Source organism: Dermacentor silvarum, chromosome 1 (genome assembly GCF_013339745.2).
Source record: "Dermacentor silvarum isolate Dsil-2018 chromosome 1, BIME_Dsil_1.4, whole genome shotgun sequence".
NCBI classification, from domain to species: domain Eukaryota; kingdom Metazoa; phylum Arthropoda; class Arachnida; order Ixodida; family Ixodidae; genus Dermacentor; species Dermacentor silvarum.
The window spans coordinates 433259293-433274508 of NC_051154.1; the positions used below are offsets into that span (position 1 = coordinate 433259293).

General features: G+C 43.8%; 1 protein-coding gene across 1 annotated transcript in view; it reads left to right on the forward strand.

The window, feature by feature from the left end:
- The first annotated feature begins 786 nt into the window (after positions 1-786).
- Positions 787-15216, forward strand: part of LOC119437699 (protein GPR107) — a 103597-nt gene continuing 89167 nt past the window's right edge. Inside the window, exon 1 of the mRNA XM_037704685.2 lies at positions 787-925. Within this exon, the coding sequence (XP_037560613.1) occupies positions 830-925 (96 nt within the window). The 5' untranslated portion in view covers positions 787-829. The remainder of the gene's footprint in view (positions 926-15216) is intronic.

Sequence of the window (15216 nt, forward strand, 5' to 3'; positions counted from 1 at the left end):
GCTGCACCCACTCCACTGTCGGTGCCGCCTTGGTGCAGGCGTACAGGTGCGCGGCAGAAGCGCAGCAGACGACACAGCACCCGGGCGCGATCTCCGTTAAAACCCCGCTTATGCACGTCTATGTATCTACGCAAGTGTGGTGTGTATTTACGCTCCAGAAGGCGATCATACCTGTAGTTCAGGACCTCTCAAACTTACGCACTCCGTGCATATTAGTCGGACATAACATAACGCCTGCACCGTATCTGCACCTTGACATTCCGTTTTGAGTGTCGCACTGTGCCTGCACCACAGATATCGAACTGCGCAATTTTTGAGCTTCTCGTGAACCGCCGTGAACTGGTTTACAGTGGTGCAGGCGAATCGAACGGACCTAACAACTCACAGGGCCGTGTCACAGGGCGATGCCCTCTGAATTTGAAATACGAATCTTGAAGGCAATGCTTTTGTCATAACGTTTGCTGGGTAAATGCGGCGAAAGTGATTTTGGGAGCGATATCACGTTAGATGTCGGGTTTTGGACACCACTTATAAGTGGCGGCCAAAACTTGACGTTTATGACGTTTTTCTGGCTACCGCAATCGTGTCTGGTGCATTCAACCACCAAAAGCATAGCCTTTGAGACTGACATTTTAAATTCAGAGGGACTATACTAAAAGCTGCCCTGCAAATTTTACTACACATGGTAGAAAAGAATACAAGGTTGCAGAAAAGGATTCGCGATACATGTGTTGAATTTCCTATCGTGACAAAAAATAAACCCCTCCGACTTCCCAAATGTGTCACAAATCTTGTATTCGCCTGGCAACCTGTGGGACCAGGTGCCAAGATGGCTGGCCGCATATGCTTGTTAACTGCGCTCGTGTTTTTTCTAATCGGTTTGCTCCCAGCCGGCGATGCCAGGAATCACCGGTTGTCGCTCAAGGTTAGTTTCACGCTTTCTCATTCTCTCTGACCATCTGCGATTGTAATTGCGTCTGGTCAGAGGCCGAGAATCGCGTTATTGATGGGGCCGACCTCTCCTTCACATAGCCTTCACTACCTGTGAAGGCGATGTCGGCCGTTGTCATGAATCGGTAGTGCTGACAGTCATTTGATATTACCTGCGCAACAAACCGTCGTAAAACACTGGTGGAAATCTTTCACCCATATTATTACTTTATGTAACATGCAATAGACCAGGACGGTCTTTGCGTTCGTCGGATCAACGCTACGTGCATCGGCAGATAAGCTAGTTAATTTGCTTGTTATTTCCCTGCCTTGTCGCTGTAACCTCGTGGAACGTCAGGCAGAATTTAATGCGTGAGTACGATCGCGAAAAATTGCGTGCATACCACCGTTAATTCGTGGTGCATGTCAAGTACTTCGGGGGCGCAGACGGGCGACGAGAACGCAGAAATGCTGACTGCCCTCTTATCGCCCGTCGCTGCCCCTCTTGTGGACGATACGTCAGGTCGCGAACACCTGACACCGCCGTGTGCCGTGTCGTCGACTTCAAGACTGTTTAACAACATAAGGGCACTGCCCGCGTCCGTGCGTCTTTGCGCAGCGGATGCCGGCCCAGTTGCGAGCGTTGGCGCTAGCCGTAGTCACGATGTTGTGACTCAGCGCACAAATGGGCTGAGAGCGTTTTGTGCTCTCGTTCTCAAAATCGCTACGTATTATATAATATAATTGGTTGCAGCGATGACGATACACTTTCAGCGCTATGAGAGGCCACAATTGTAGAGAGTGGTTACCGTGTTGGCGTTTTCTCGGAGCAGAGATATGACAGGTTGAAGGCAACGATATGACAATTTCTGTCGGATAGTGAGGGGGGGGGGGGGCTGTCAAATAATTAGCGCCGCGTTCTTACATATGTTTAACACGGAAGCACGTTCACGTGCCTCGAGCGGTTGAACAGCCGCGGTGTTTTATATGAACCCATCAGACTGTAGAATTTTGTCTAGTTAGGTTCACCAAACGGGGTGCTAGTGCAGAATATGCAGACCAGTTCATTTATAGTATTGATTGGTAGGCGTGAAGATTCATTCTATCAGAGTAAATAAAACATGGCCTTTCTGAGCTGAATCGTATTTTGTTGGTCTGATTGAATGCATCCAGTTCATTTATATTCAGGGATTTCTGTGTTGTGTGATAAAATTCGCCCATCTGTCTCCTCCTGTCGCAGCTGCATGAGCCGCTTTGTAATGAGCACTTGCTTCCACAGTTAATGTCATTCAGCAGTTCTCTGACGTTCAGCTACAAATAGACGGCATGAATGAAAACAGGAAGCATTGTGTACTCAATTTATATACACTGAAATGATGAACATCTTTATTTTGATTATGAAGCCATTGTACATCAATGAAGGGGCATTTCAATGGCAGAATTGGTAAAAAATAAAAAAAGAATGTCAAAAACTCCCATTGCTGCAAGAAGATAGAAAAAAAGAGAGAAGTCGGTGTGCAGTGTCCTGTCTCTCCTTTCGCTCTTTTTTTTTTTTGCATTCACACAGTACATTACTTGTTCTCATTGCTTGTGTATTGTTCTTAAGGCTGAAAGATAGGGTCAGGTTCAACTGTTTTATTCTCCTCTTTTGGCATTCTTCAGCTACGCAGACTGAACGAGGAGCCCTGATAAGAAGGGGAACAAAGATTGATTTTATCTTGATTTTATACCTGGTCACTTCATTCGTTAATCAAGTTGGCGTCGGAGACGTTCATTGAATAGCAGCACATACCTAGTGACCCAAGTTGGCTTCAAAGAGGTTCATTGATGACCAGCACAGATTGAGTAGCACATAATCAGTCCTCCAAGTCGGCGTCAAACAGTTTACTCAAACAGCAGTACCTACCCAGTCCCTACAGTGACCCATGTTGGTGTGAAAAGTGTTCGTTGAAGCACAGCATATATGTACACGTTGCCACATACTCAGTAACCCAAGTTAGTCCGATGGTTGGATTCAAGCCCTGTTCCCTCAGCACAGCAGCCCAATGCGCTGCTCATTAGACCATGGACTACTCGGGAGCCCAGGTAGGGGGGAAAATGGTTAGAGACATACTGTCAGCATCAAATGAAACGCGAACAGCGGAGCGCGTGGCCGAAGCATAACTGAGGGCATGGTATAATTTTTTTTAACTGCGCTGACACACACTGACAAGGACGAGGCAGACCAGCACAGACTGAGTAGCACATAATCAGTCCTCCAAGTCGGCGTCAAACAGTTTACTCAAACAGCAGCCTCGTCCTTGTCAGTGTGTGTTAGCGCAGTTAAAAACAATTATACCATGCATGTCAACCAACTAGCCCGACTTGGAGCTCTATAACTGAGGGCACAGTGCTCGCTTTCAAATAAAGGAGAACCAGAACGAAAATGAAAATATTGCACTATAGAGGGATCATCATCGCGCAGTGTGGTCAAACCGGATGTGCGCTCAATAGTGATGACTGGATGGCGCGCACTGTACCTTAAGTTATGCTTTGGCCATGCGCTCGGCTGTTTGCATTTCATTTTATGCCAATACTACATACATGCATAGTTAGCCCCTGGAAAGTGTGGGAAGTACCGTAAGAATGTTAATGCATTAAAAGATCCTTAAAATTTCTCTGATGCTGGGCAGCATTGGACCCACGTCACAAGAGTTCCTCAAGACAGCAAACCAATGCTTTAGCAAGCTGCACCACAAATGCACTGAGCATGTGCCGCACATCAATGAACCTCTCGCCAACCTGAGTACGTGCCACTGGGTGTGTGGCAAGCGAGGGAACAATTGACACACTGTGCCACTAAGTGGCGCAGCGTGTCCGGAAAGAAGTGCAAAAGAGAAGCCTGGCTGCCACCTGACACGTTTCTCAGCGTTCTCGCGCACCGTTGCGCCATGCATTTCGGAGGCAACGTGCAGGCTTAGTGGTGGCTCTGCTAGATGGTGCCGAGTATTTAGGGAAGCGCGAAAGAGGAGTCCCGCGACAGTACACCACCTCATACAAAACTCATTTCGACGGTGGCAGTACATTGTGTCGCTATATTGATTCAATGCTAAATGCATTACCATTGACAGTCATTGTGAGATGTGTTCTGCCGAACTTTTTCTTCTATGTATATTTAGCGTAACAGCAGAAAGTTCTTGCCGCCTCAATACTATGTAATCCGTCGTGACAGTCATTCTGTGCCAGAAATCTCTGAACAGCATTGTTCTCAGTGGCATTATAATGTATCTGTTGTTTTTACTGCCTCTTGCAACCATCAGTTCTTCTGAAGATGCAAGAGACTATCATGCAGGGACAACAATCGGAGCTATATATGCATGAAAGTCTGCCCACTTAGCTACGCAATTGTTACACTAGCTTATCAGTAATTGAGTTATAATGAAGATTTTGCACCCAAAGTACCTTGTTGTTTTGCACTTCAAGGAAACAGCGGTCAGTTAAGGACTGTGATTATGCGTACACAAAAACCCTGTCTGGTCAACTCCTTCTCTTAAAAAATGCGTATTACCACATGGGAAATCTCCATTGAGAAGCAAGAAAGTGCAGTGACATCAAAAGGGCACTCAAATGTTCCTCACTCACTCATGCTCGTAGCTCTTCATATCCGAGCTAAACATTTTTTTTTTCATACCTGAGTAGCCTAACCTATAAAAATGCTGATTCAACTATGACATACAATCATTTATTTACTAAAAGGCACTGTCCGCTCAACGCGTGAACTCACATTTCCCATTATTATTATTACTGCAGAATGCTGATATTGCATAGCTTGTTGGATACTTTTCAGGTGTACCACGGCATAAATTGCATCATATGTGCAATATGGTATCATATCTAGAATGTATTGTTAGCACTAGGCCATTTTAGAAGGTGTTGTATGGCGTCGGAACCGGTAGCGCCATCTATGTTGTGTTCTGCAATCTAACCGCTGTAAAAGATCTATGAAGGCCACCCTCACCATATAAAGGATAGTACCTGTTTCACGCTTCACACACGTAAATTTGATGCCATTAAGTACTAATGCCGTAACTGCAAATGCCATTCCAATGCTCCCACAGGGGAAGATCAAGTTCCATTAGTCTTTAATGCCGTTAACAGCATACTGATTTCTGACAACTCAGTGCACCCTCAAACATGTACTGTCATTTCAGCGTGTGTGCGTGTAAGTAAAGCAGTTTGGTGACACAACAAACATATAGCAAAATAATTATTTCTCAAACGGAAATGCTTTTGCACATATTATAAATCACCAGCGTTGTCATAGTTTTCAGTTTGACATTCTAAAACTGCAGCTGCTGTTTTGCTTCAACTGCTTCAGTTTTGGACCCAACACATGCTCTGCTTTGAACAATGCTTATTATTACTTTTTAGTGACATTGTTCGCACTTTTAAGCAATAAATAACCGTTATTTATTGAGAGTTGGGATGACAAACCTGGCTGCATGGACTGGATGTATCATCATGACAGTGTGTAATGGCGTTAAATATTCATGTGTGGCACTGGCTTGGAAAATGGCATTTTAGTACTTGTGGCCTCAGTCTTTAATGCCATTAACCTTGCTCATGTGGCACGGGTCTTAGACTTGTTGCGTTAGTATTTATTGCTCAGCTGGGCCTTATTTATTTATTATTTTTTTTCCCTTAAGCCTCACCAAATAAAAAGTTAGTGACGTTTCACTTCTTGAACTTGGGTTATGTGCAAGCATATGGACGCCGTAGACATACACAGCGAGCACCGCGGTGTTGAAGCACGAACAGAAAGGGCACGGTCACGGACGCTACATTGATCTCGACAGTCCAATGCCTGATATGCCACCGGGAAAGTGCATATTGCTACGCATGCAAAGAAAAGACGCCGCGAACATGCACAGCGAGCACCGCGGCGTCGAAGCACAAACGGAAAGGGTGTGAACACAGCGATTCTCTTCTCCACCTCCTAGCGCTTTCTTCCTCTGGCATTCGCTTCTCTTGTGGCAACAAACATAATTTCGTCGATTTCAGACGGGGCATCTACACTTGCGCATGAAAGAAAGCAGTTGTTAAAGGCATCATTTTGGTAACTTTCAGAAATAATTGTATCTTAAAAACTATCAAGGTCATTCGTCTAAGTTCAGACCATTCAAACGCAACCCTCGGTACTGTCTGTTTTTGCTTTTACTTAACAAACCTACATGCATGTTTTTCAATTTGGAGTTCGGAGTGGTATGCTGGCCAAAGCCACCGTTGAAGTATCTGTCACTGCATCATGTTGTCCGAGAGGTAGTTTCTTATTTTATTGTCAAAGCAACAAGTGGTGCTGCTGTCCAAGGTAGACAGATTAGAAGATGGAAGGTGTGGATTAGAGCAGTCATTGCTAGATTGTGGACCATGGGTATCAAAGGGTCCACAAGGGTAATCGAGAGTGAACTCACCTTGTCCCATTGATTTGGTGACTAGGTAGTGCGGCAAGGCAAGTGTATAAAAACACAAATCAAGGAGTGTTAGGTAAATGTAAAATGTTAAGTAAATGTTGAAGGTAAATGTTAACTAAATGTGAAACATGCAACAACCACGAAGGAATAAGGGGGGTGCAGCGAATTGTGCTTGAGAAAGCGATTGACAAGACATGGGAATGTATAGGGGAGCAATGAGCAGTGAGTGTAAACAAGTGTGCTGCATGCTTTCCAACAACCTACGCACCACTCTTCAGTGACAGCTGTAGAGGTACGTACAAAAGAATGCAACGTGTGCATTCTAACGTGACGCTGTCACTTAACACCAGACATGCAAAAAAAAGAAGAAAAATATTATGCATGCCTTTTTCATTTTGAGACAAAAGCTAATTATGAGGTGTCAAGGTCTGTGCTCACAAGGCATTTCCTATGCAAGATAATTTGTAAGAACAAGCACTTTAGATAGCAATCATTGTGTCACGCTTATGACAGATATTTTTTGCAAACGAAGAAGCTTTCTGAATTCCACTGCAAAGCTGCAGCTGTGTACGGGTGTATACAAGCTGGTGATTTTTTTACTAGGATAAATTTAGTCTGGTGCACAATTTCAAACATCTGCATACATCATCCTTGTCACCAGAGGCAGTGACACATCTCCACCTCCATCCTCTCCCAACCTCCATCATCTTCACTAACAGGAAGTAGTCTGTGAAGGACACTGATGGCTAGGGACCACTGGATTAGTGGGCAACTAGAAAAGAACTGGGTGAGAACTCGCCTATGCATTTTAGGAGGCATAGTTCTCAAGCATGATGTCATTCATGTCAGATTTCCTGGTCTAATGTGACCATTACATGCATTCACTGTGGTACTACAAAATCATAAGCAATCTCGTCTTTGTCTTGTTGTATTTAGGCATGTTCTTGCAGTGAACATGTTGCACCAGTCCACAGTGTTAAAAACGGTGCAACACCAGAACACAAGAAGATGCCCCGGTCGTCCCTTTCCTTGCGCTTTTCTGGGATTGCACTTTTCGCTTCAATCACTGTAAAGCCCAGACCACACATATGCTTTTGGATGCAGGCAAGCTTGTGTCTGGGCACCCACGCATGCGCAGACGGCATGGCACAGTGATCTCACATCTCGCAGCAACACAGCTCGCTGTGTTCACAGATCCCTGTGAACAGCTCCTCTCTGTTATCACGCGCTCCGGCTGCCTCACGTGTGTGCCTGGCTACGCAGCTAGGGCGTGTTGCAATCAACTCTCAGTGAGGCACATTTATATCATGCAAGAAAGGGCCTTTTCTTTCTTTTTTGTGCTGATCTAGCAGCTCTAAAAATTTAACAATTATGTTTATAGGTATTACAGCATTTTGAAACACTGTCAGTAACAAAATACAAAGTGGTGTATTAATGAATGAATGAATGATGAGCTTGCATGCGCCGGGAAGTGTTTGTGTGGTGTGGCCTTAAAGATGGCACATTCTGATGTGTGGCAAAATTGCTGTGCAATTGTTCTTGCAAGGCTCAGCCATTGCAGTTGTAATTGCAGTGTGTCTCTTGCCACTCTATCTTTTTTTTTCTTTTTGCACACTGTGTTCTTCTGGGATCATACTTACCTCTACTCCCTGTTATTACCCCCCTTTCAAGTGGGATCACTTCTACCTAACATAGCTGATTATGCTTTTTAAAAGTCATTTTATGAGCATGATTTTCTGTGTGCCTCTTGCACGGTGATGCGACAAACCTTCTCCAACTGTTACTTTAAATTGGCTGTTTTTACGATTTCTTTTTCCAGTTTACTCTTTTTAATGGTTGTATGATCCTTATTTATGCACATGTTCATGTGTTCAGATATCTATGTAATTATGCTGTATTTAAAAAGGCAGTTTGTTGTAGACACCATCAATGGTAACAAAAAAGAGTACATGAGTCATGTTTCACATCAACAGTGAAAGAAAGTGATCGGAGAGCAGTGAGGGGTGTAGAAAAGACAGAATAGAGGGGCTGTACTGTTCGGGAAATCTAATAGCTCACATAATTGCCATGTTTCTGTGCATGTTCATTTCCTTGTATTTTGATACTGAAGTGAATTCTATTTCAGGGCAGCATGTAAAAATGCTTGTATACCATGATCCTGGTGCATGCTAACCTGTTCTAGATGGTTACTGCAATTTAACAACATTCCTGTTCTGAGCCCCTGAATTGGAATAATGTACTTAAATGCAAGAAAACTACAGTTTCCTGTGTAGTCCAACAACACTTTTGCACACAAGAGTTTCTTGCAATGTTGAACAAGAAACTCGCACTGCTGCATCCCTTTACGCACACAAATGTCAGTCATCTGTGCAATACCAACTTTTGTGCAGGCTGCCATAAGATACGAGATGGTTTGTCTTCGAAGGTTTGTACAATGAGAAGACATGCCAATATGAAGGCAATCTTTCGCACAAGACACTTGTTTAAGGTTTTCATAATGAGCTCACAAATTTCATCATGTAGTAGAAAATGGTGTAGAACTGATTTTGGGTGTTCTAACCCACATACAAGTTCCTTCAAATGCAATTCGAATGCTTTTTTGCAGGCAGGAATATTCAGGCAGTAAGAGTTGTTAAAAAACCCTTAGGGCATTAAAGGGTCCCTGAAACAGTTAGGAAAAATTTTGTAGACACTGTAGGGGTACAGCTACAGTAAAACATTCTCCCCACAATTTAAGTGAAGCGTCTCATAACAAGAGAGCTACAGACGGTTGTAAGTTACTCTGCCTCCCTAGTCGTGCTTTTCCTCCTCAACTCGTTTGCCGAGTGATCAGGACTAAAATCTGCCTTCACTGGCTCTGCATCATGATGTGATGTCATGTTGGCTTCTTCTGGTTGTCTTGGAGCCAGTGCGCGAAGCCTCTCCACTAGCTGCCTGTCGATCCCCAGCGGGAGCTATACAAGCAGTGTGCGTTGCAAGCGTTGTCGTAGTGTCAAGCGTGTCCGGTATTCGAGTAACCACTGGCGAGCTGGGCGTTTTGACGTATTGGCGGAGGCTTAAACTAAAGCCCCTTCATACTATACTACTACCTCTGTGATGAAAGGGCTATAGCGTAAATGTGAGTAGCCCGCACGGTGCAACTACCTGGTGGCGGAGAGCTTAGTCATCGAAACACACAGCTAATATTGCTGTAACCAAGGGTAAAACATTTGAAACACTTAAAAAGACATGCTCACGATTGTGCTCCTGCCGAAAGTTTACACCAGCAGCAAAGTAGAGTACACTTTCACAGTGAATGTTTGTGCATCGTTCACAATTAGGACGAAGAAGAAAGTACATGCAGGACAGGCGCAGTGTCCTGTCTTCTTCGTCCTAATTGTGAGCACTGCACAGAAAATCACCATGAATGCTTACCAGCTCGCTCAGTTTTCTATCCTAATGTAGATTACACTTGGTTACTGCTATATAGTAGCTCTGTGTTTGTCTGATTGAGCTATGTGCCACCAGGTGTCTGCAACATGCCGGCCATTCTGAAGTCCCTATATAGTAAAAGTACCGCTATCTACTCTTTCCTCCGCTGTCTCCTCTCCTAAAGCGCTTGTTTTTTTTTTCTTTACTTTTTGCTTGTGAAAGCAAGTCAACTGTTCCTCCCCTAGAAAGTCCACGTTAAAGCTTTCTGGCTGGGCGCGCGCCGCCGCAGCCTGCGGCGAGTGCGGCTGCGCAGAGTGACTTTAAACATGACCCTGAGGCGGAAAAAAACAAAATATAAAGTGAAAGCACGCGCTATCATCGTCCAATCGGAGATACAGGAGAGAGAGAAGAGGCGTTGATCAAAGGATGGCGGTACTTTTCTTATATAGGGACTTGAGGCCATTCACGTTTGCACCCCTGCTTGTCCGGAAATGCCCAGTCTACTTGCGCACATGTTTACCCAAATACTGGACACGCTAAAACTCTATTGTGGTAGTAATCCTCTGGCATGAAGTGACTGCTAGAAACGCGTAGATGCTGGCGCCGATCAGGTACCGACAGCCCGATGCACTGCAGCCATTTCGCTCGCATGTTGCCTTATAGATGGACACAATGTCACAGCTTGACATGTCGCCGATTGCTAGATTTGAAGCCCACAACATAGCAAGGACGACCCATGGTGCTCGCAAAAAGAAAGCTCAGGACCAGCACTGACTGTGCTGCTCACATCAGCATGAGCGCATTGTAACACAAGCAGATGACACTTGCTGTGTGCCGGAAGTGCTTGACTGTTTTGATAAATTGTCATTGGGTATTTTTTCAGTTGTTTTTTTTTATATAGAAACAAGTTTATGAACATTCCAACTATTACGAACATTTGTTCACCATAAAGTGATTGGTAGCGATGCACTTTTTTAAAACCTTATAATAAATTACACACTTTATGTGGAGCACTTAAATGCATCACTTAATGATCAGAAGGACCTACCAAACGAGTCAGTACGTTTGTACAAGATCGTCAAAATTGATTCAAGGTCCCTTTAAGGAGTACTGACACAAAAATGTTGTGTGCCACTTTTTGTTGCTTTTTGCACCTCTTTAGGTATAGCTGTTGACTCCATAATTATGGTACGGAGCCGCGATTCTTCAAGAGCACCACAAATAGTTAATTACAGCACCTTGTATACGACCCGTTCAAAACGCATGTCAAGTGCACTGTGGCTTTGGATGTGAAAAGGGACACTCATCATGTCACCAAAACTTTCAAGAATAACAAACAAGCTTGAGGAGAACCTAAGGACTATGCAGCAAGCAATGGCATGAAAAATGATCAGTAAAAAAATAGAAGGCAATGGGTAGATGACATGTAATGTGTAGAGTAGGTAACCTGTGCTTTATTAGAGAAACGGAACAGGTGCTGAGCAGGGTGTTGCAAATTTTTTGATCTTTCGAATAACAAACAACATTTGCTAATAGTGACCATTTGATTCAGTCTTTGAATCAAATGGTCACTATTAGCAAATATAAATATTTATCTGTTAGTTCAAGTCACTGAATCTGTTCTATCATGCTTAAATTTTTAGCAAAAATGTGATTAGTTTCTTCCTAGTGGCCATAAATAAACATAAAACACTAAAAGTCGCATAGTGGAACATGCTGCGTTCCACTGCCTACAATTTGCTACGTTTCACTCTGATGTTGCATTTGATGGTGGGTATTGTTTGGTAATATTTATGTGCGTTGCACCTGTGCCTTCTCTTTGGGTTAATTCTTGAAATACACAAACAGTGGATATTTCACGATCCTCTGAACACTGACTGTCCCTAGTACCTTGGTACTGGATGTCATTGCTGCAGACTGAACACACAGCAGCGGGTGCTTTTGAATAGTTTGTTCTGCCAGAAACTTCTTGTTCAAAGAGCACGGGGGGTATAATTTTATTGTCTTGAAACAAATGGTAGATGTTCGACAGAAAGGCTAAAGTTTGCGCATTGTGTGCACATCTGCCTACGCAGCAGCAGTTGTATGACTGCAGGGCGACAATCTTTGCTGCAGACTATACGCTTAACATCTGATGCTTTTGAATGGTTTCTTTGGCCAGGAGCTTTTTCATCTTGTTCAAAAAGCACGATGGGCGTATTTTTCATGCCTTGAAACCAGTGGTAGACATTCGACAGAAAGGCTAAAGTTCCCGCATTGTGTGTGCATGTCTGCCTATGCAGGAGCAGTTGTATGACTGCAGCATTGTGGTACGTGGACATCTGGTGGCGTGTAAGCAATTCACTCGAGGGCCATTACCTCCTGCCCCTGAGAAGCCCTCACTTGCTAGTAGATACCGCCTAGCCAACACAATTCATCGGGTGTTCTCAATTAATATCTTACTCATGCTAGGTATAAGAGTATGTGCTAGTTGAATCACTTCATATAATTATCAGTTATATTACATCGTACATGAGGTGTCTCTGCAACAATGGTCTGAAAATATTTAAGTTGGTTATTCTGAAATAAAGTGATAGTTTTTGCTGGGCTGACTTGTGGCAGATGTCAAAAATTGTTCAACAGTCGCCACTGTGCTCTTTGGCTAGCAACCTCACACTGATAAACTTCTTTAAATTGCTGACTTTAGCGCACGCATTGCAGTTGTGGAATTGAAGCGGATTATTGCTCACTGCATGTCTACTTGATAGATATCCTGACAGTAGCACCGGTTTCAGAGTATTGTAAATACATTGGCGTTCCATGCAGCTTTGTCCCAAATTGCCTAACGAAAGCATTGCTGGTAGGAGTTCTGTAGGGCACCAATGGCATTTTGTAGCAACCTGCTGCGGTAGCTTAGTGGCTGTGCTACTGAGCCCAAGGTCACAGGTTCAATCTCGGCTGCATCGGCCACATTTCAATGGGGTGAAATGCAAAAACACTCATGTACCTAGATTTAGGTGCACATTAAAGAACCCCGCGTGTTCATTATTAATCACAAGTCCCCCACTACGGCGTGCCTCATAGTCATATCATGATTTTGGCACATGAAACCCCAGAATTTAATTAAATAATTTTGTTGCAAACTTGGGGCATTCGTTTCAAAACTGGCACTAATATCAGGAGTCGTGTTTGTGGCTATGGCTCAAGCACTGACATGCAACTGCAGTGTATGTACCAATGTTAATGAAAACACTTAATTAATGGAAACAATTTCATTGTTAATTGTTGCATAAATTCTGATCTCCACCACCACCATCATCTTGGCCAGCAAAAATTATCATTTTGTCTTTGCTTAAACAGCCAGTATATGTGTGTTGTGGTTAATTGCCTGGAAGCATTCCGTTTAAAATGTTGGTGAAGGTGTAGGGGCACTTGAATACATATTTGAGATGTTATCTACTTGAGATGTTAAATTCACTTATTATCAGGAATACAGCTTGTGGGATCTGTAGTACGGGCTTCAAGTTTCTACTCTTAGTGTAATTGTTATGAGGTAATATCTTCCACTCGCACCAACTTGACCGTGCCGTTTGCCACTCTAGTACTTAGACACACTTGACAGCCTCTGGTCACTCTAGGGGAAGGATCGGTTAAGCATAAGCAGTTCCCTCAGTGAGAGTTGAGGCAATTAGGTAGTAGGCTTTTTGTAATGATATGGAATTAATTTTACTTTATTTTTGGAAGTAATGATGGTCTTTCAAAACTAACTATTAAGGCCTCTGCTTGTGTAACTTAAAAGGCCCCTCACCACGTTTAGGCATTGTAAACAGAAGGCATAGTGCCTGCATTGTGCAGTGACAATCCTGTCTGCAAAGTATTACGCTCATGTATGCTGCAACAACAGCTGAAAATTCGCACAAAGGCCAGCACTCCCTTCTAGGAGAAGCCCCACTCCCTACCAGCAGAGTGACATTGCACTTATGACGCTTCTGCATCAGAGGTGCAGTGCCTCCATGGCACAGATAGCCAGCAGCTGTGCGAACAACTTGGGGATTTGGGGAAACGTTGAACATGCAAAAATACCTTTGGGAATGTGCCATGCAGCAAGAAAGGAGGGGCAAAAAAATTCCAGCAGAAACCATCTTGGGATGACTGTCGACATTAATGCAATTAGCATTTAAGCACTGTAGCGACATACTGTATTGCCGCCTCCGAAACGCGTCATGTATGAGGCGTGTACTACAGCCCGCTTCCTCTATTGCACTTCCCTCTGGATACGCTGCGCCACCTAGGGGCACTGCCACGACGTCCCTGCGTGGTGCGTGTCTGAATATATATGATGCGGGTTTCGCCCACCACTGGAGAAATTTTCAAGGTGTTTTTGTCATTGAAAAGTGGCACATACCTAGGGACTGATGCTGGTCCAGCCATTGGTTTCGCAATGGTTGGAACAGCATCGGACCTTCAAGCACAGCCTGATGCTCTGCCCATTAGACCATGGAATACCCAGTGACCCTAGTTGGAGTGAAAGGTTACATATCGACAGACAGAGATACACACTGCCAACTGGGTGAAGTTTCCGAGGAAGGCTAATTGTGTTAAAATACAGGAGGTGGGGATTGAGGCGTAAACGTCACGTGGGCCCTCTCAGCCCTGACGTGGGAGAAAGCCGCTGTCAGGGGCTGGTCGAAACAATAGGAGCCAACCTCTGCTGTAGAATATGCAGCTTGCCTCCCCACACCATGGCCTCGCAATGTTTCATTCCCTTCTATCTCAGCACTGCGAAATCCTTTTTTTTTAACTCTTTCATTGCCGCTAGAAATGCACTCAGTTTCCGAGATCTTATGTTTTAACATTTTATTTCAAGCTGTAGTAGTCACACCATACACTGCCACACATAAAATTATAGTCTGGTCACTGGTGTCTTGAATGGATGTATAGCAGTAATAATTACTCAGGCAATTTTTGAGAATTCTTATGTAAAACTTCAAAGAAGCACCTTAAGGAACATGAATGAAAGTAATAATTTGCTATTTTAGTATAAGGACAGAGTAAAAAAAAAATCCGAAATAATAGAAAATATGCACCTGGTTCCTAGTTCCCAACTTTTGTAAGTCAGATTACGCAAAAAACATTTACGGAGATTTGTTGGCGGCAATACTTGCCATAGTGATGCCCACGCTATGTAGGAAAGCAGCAGCTTCGCCAAAGTGGAAACAAGTTCCTATTGTACAGGGAGCATTTGTTTTTACTCCTTGCAGCAGGCACTTGGTTTGTTTTTCACTGCATTCTTTAGGCTCACGAAGCAATGGTTGTCAGATCAGGGAGCAAGCAGAAGCCTCCTCATACTTGATTATTTCGTTCGATCAGCATTTCTGTGCAAGCAAGTTGGTCTAGTGTGTGTTTAACTGGCACTCACTGGAGCCTCCACATGATTTGTTCAGTT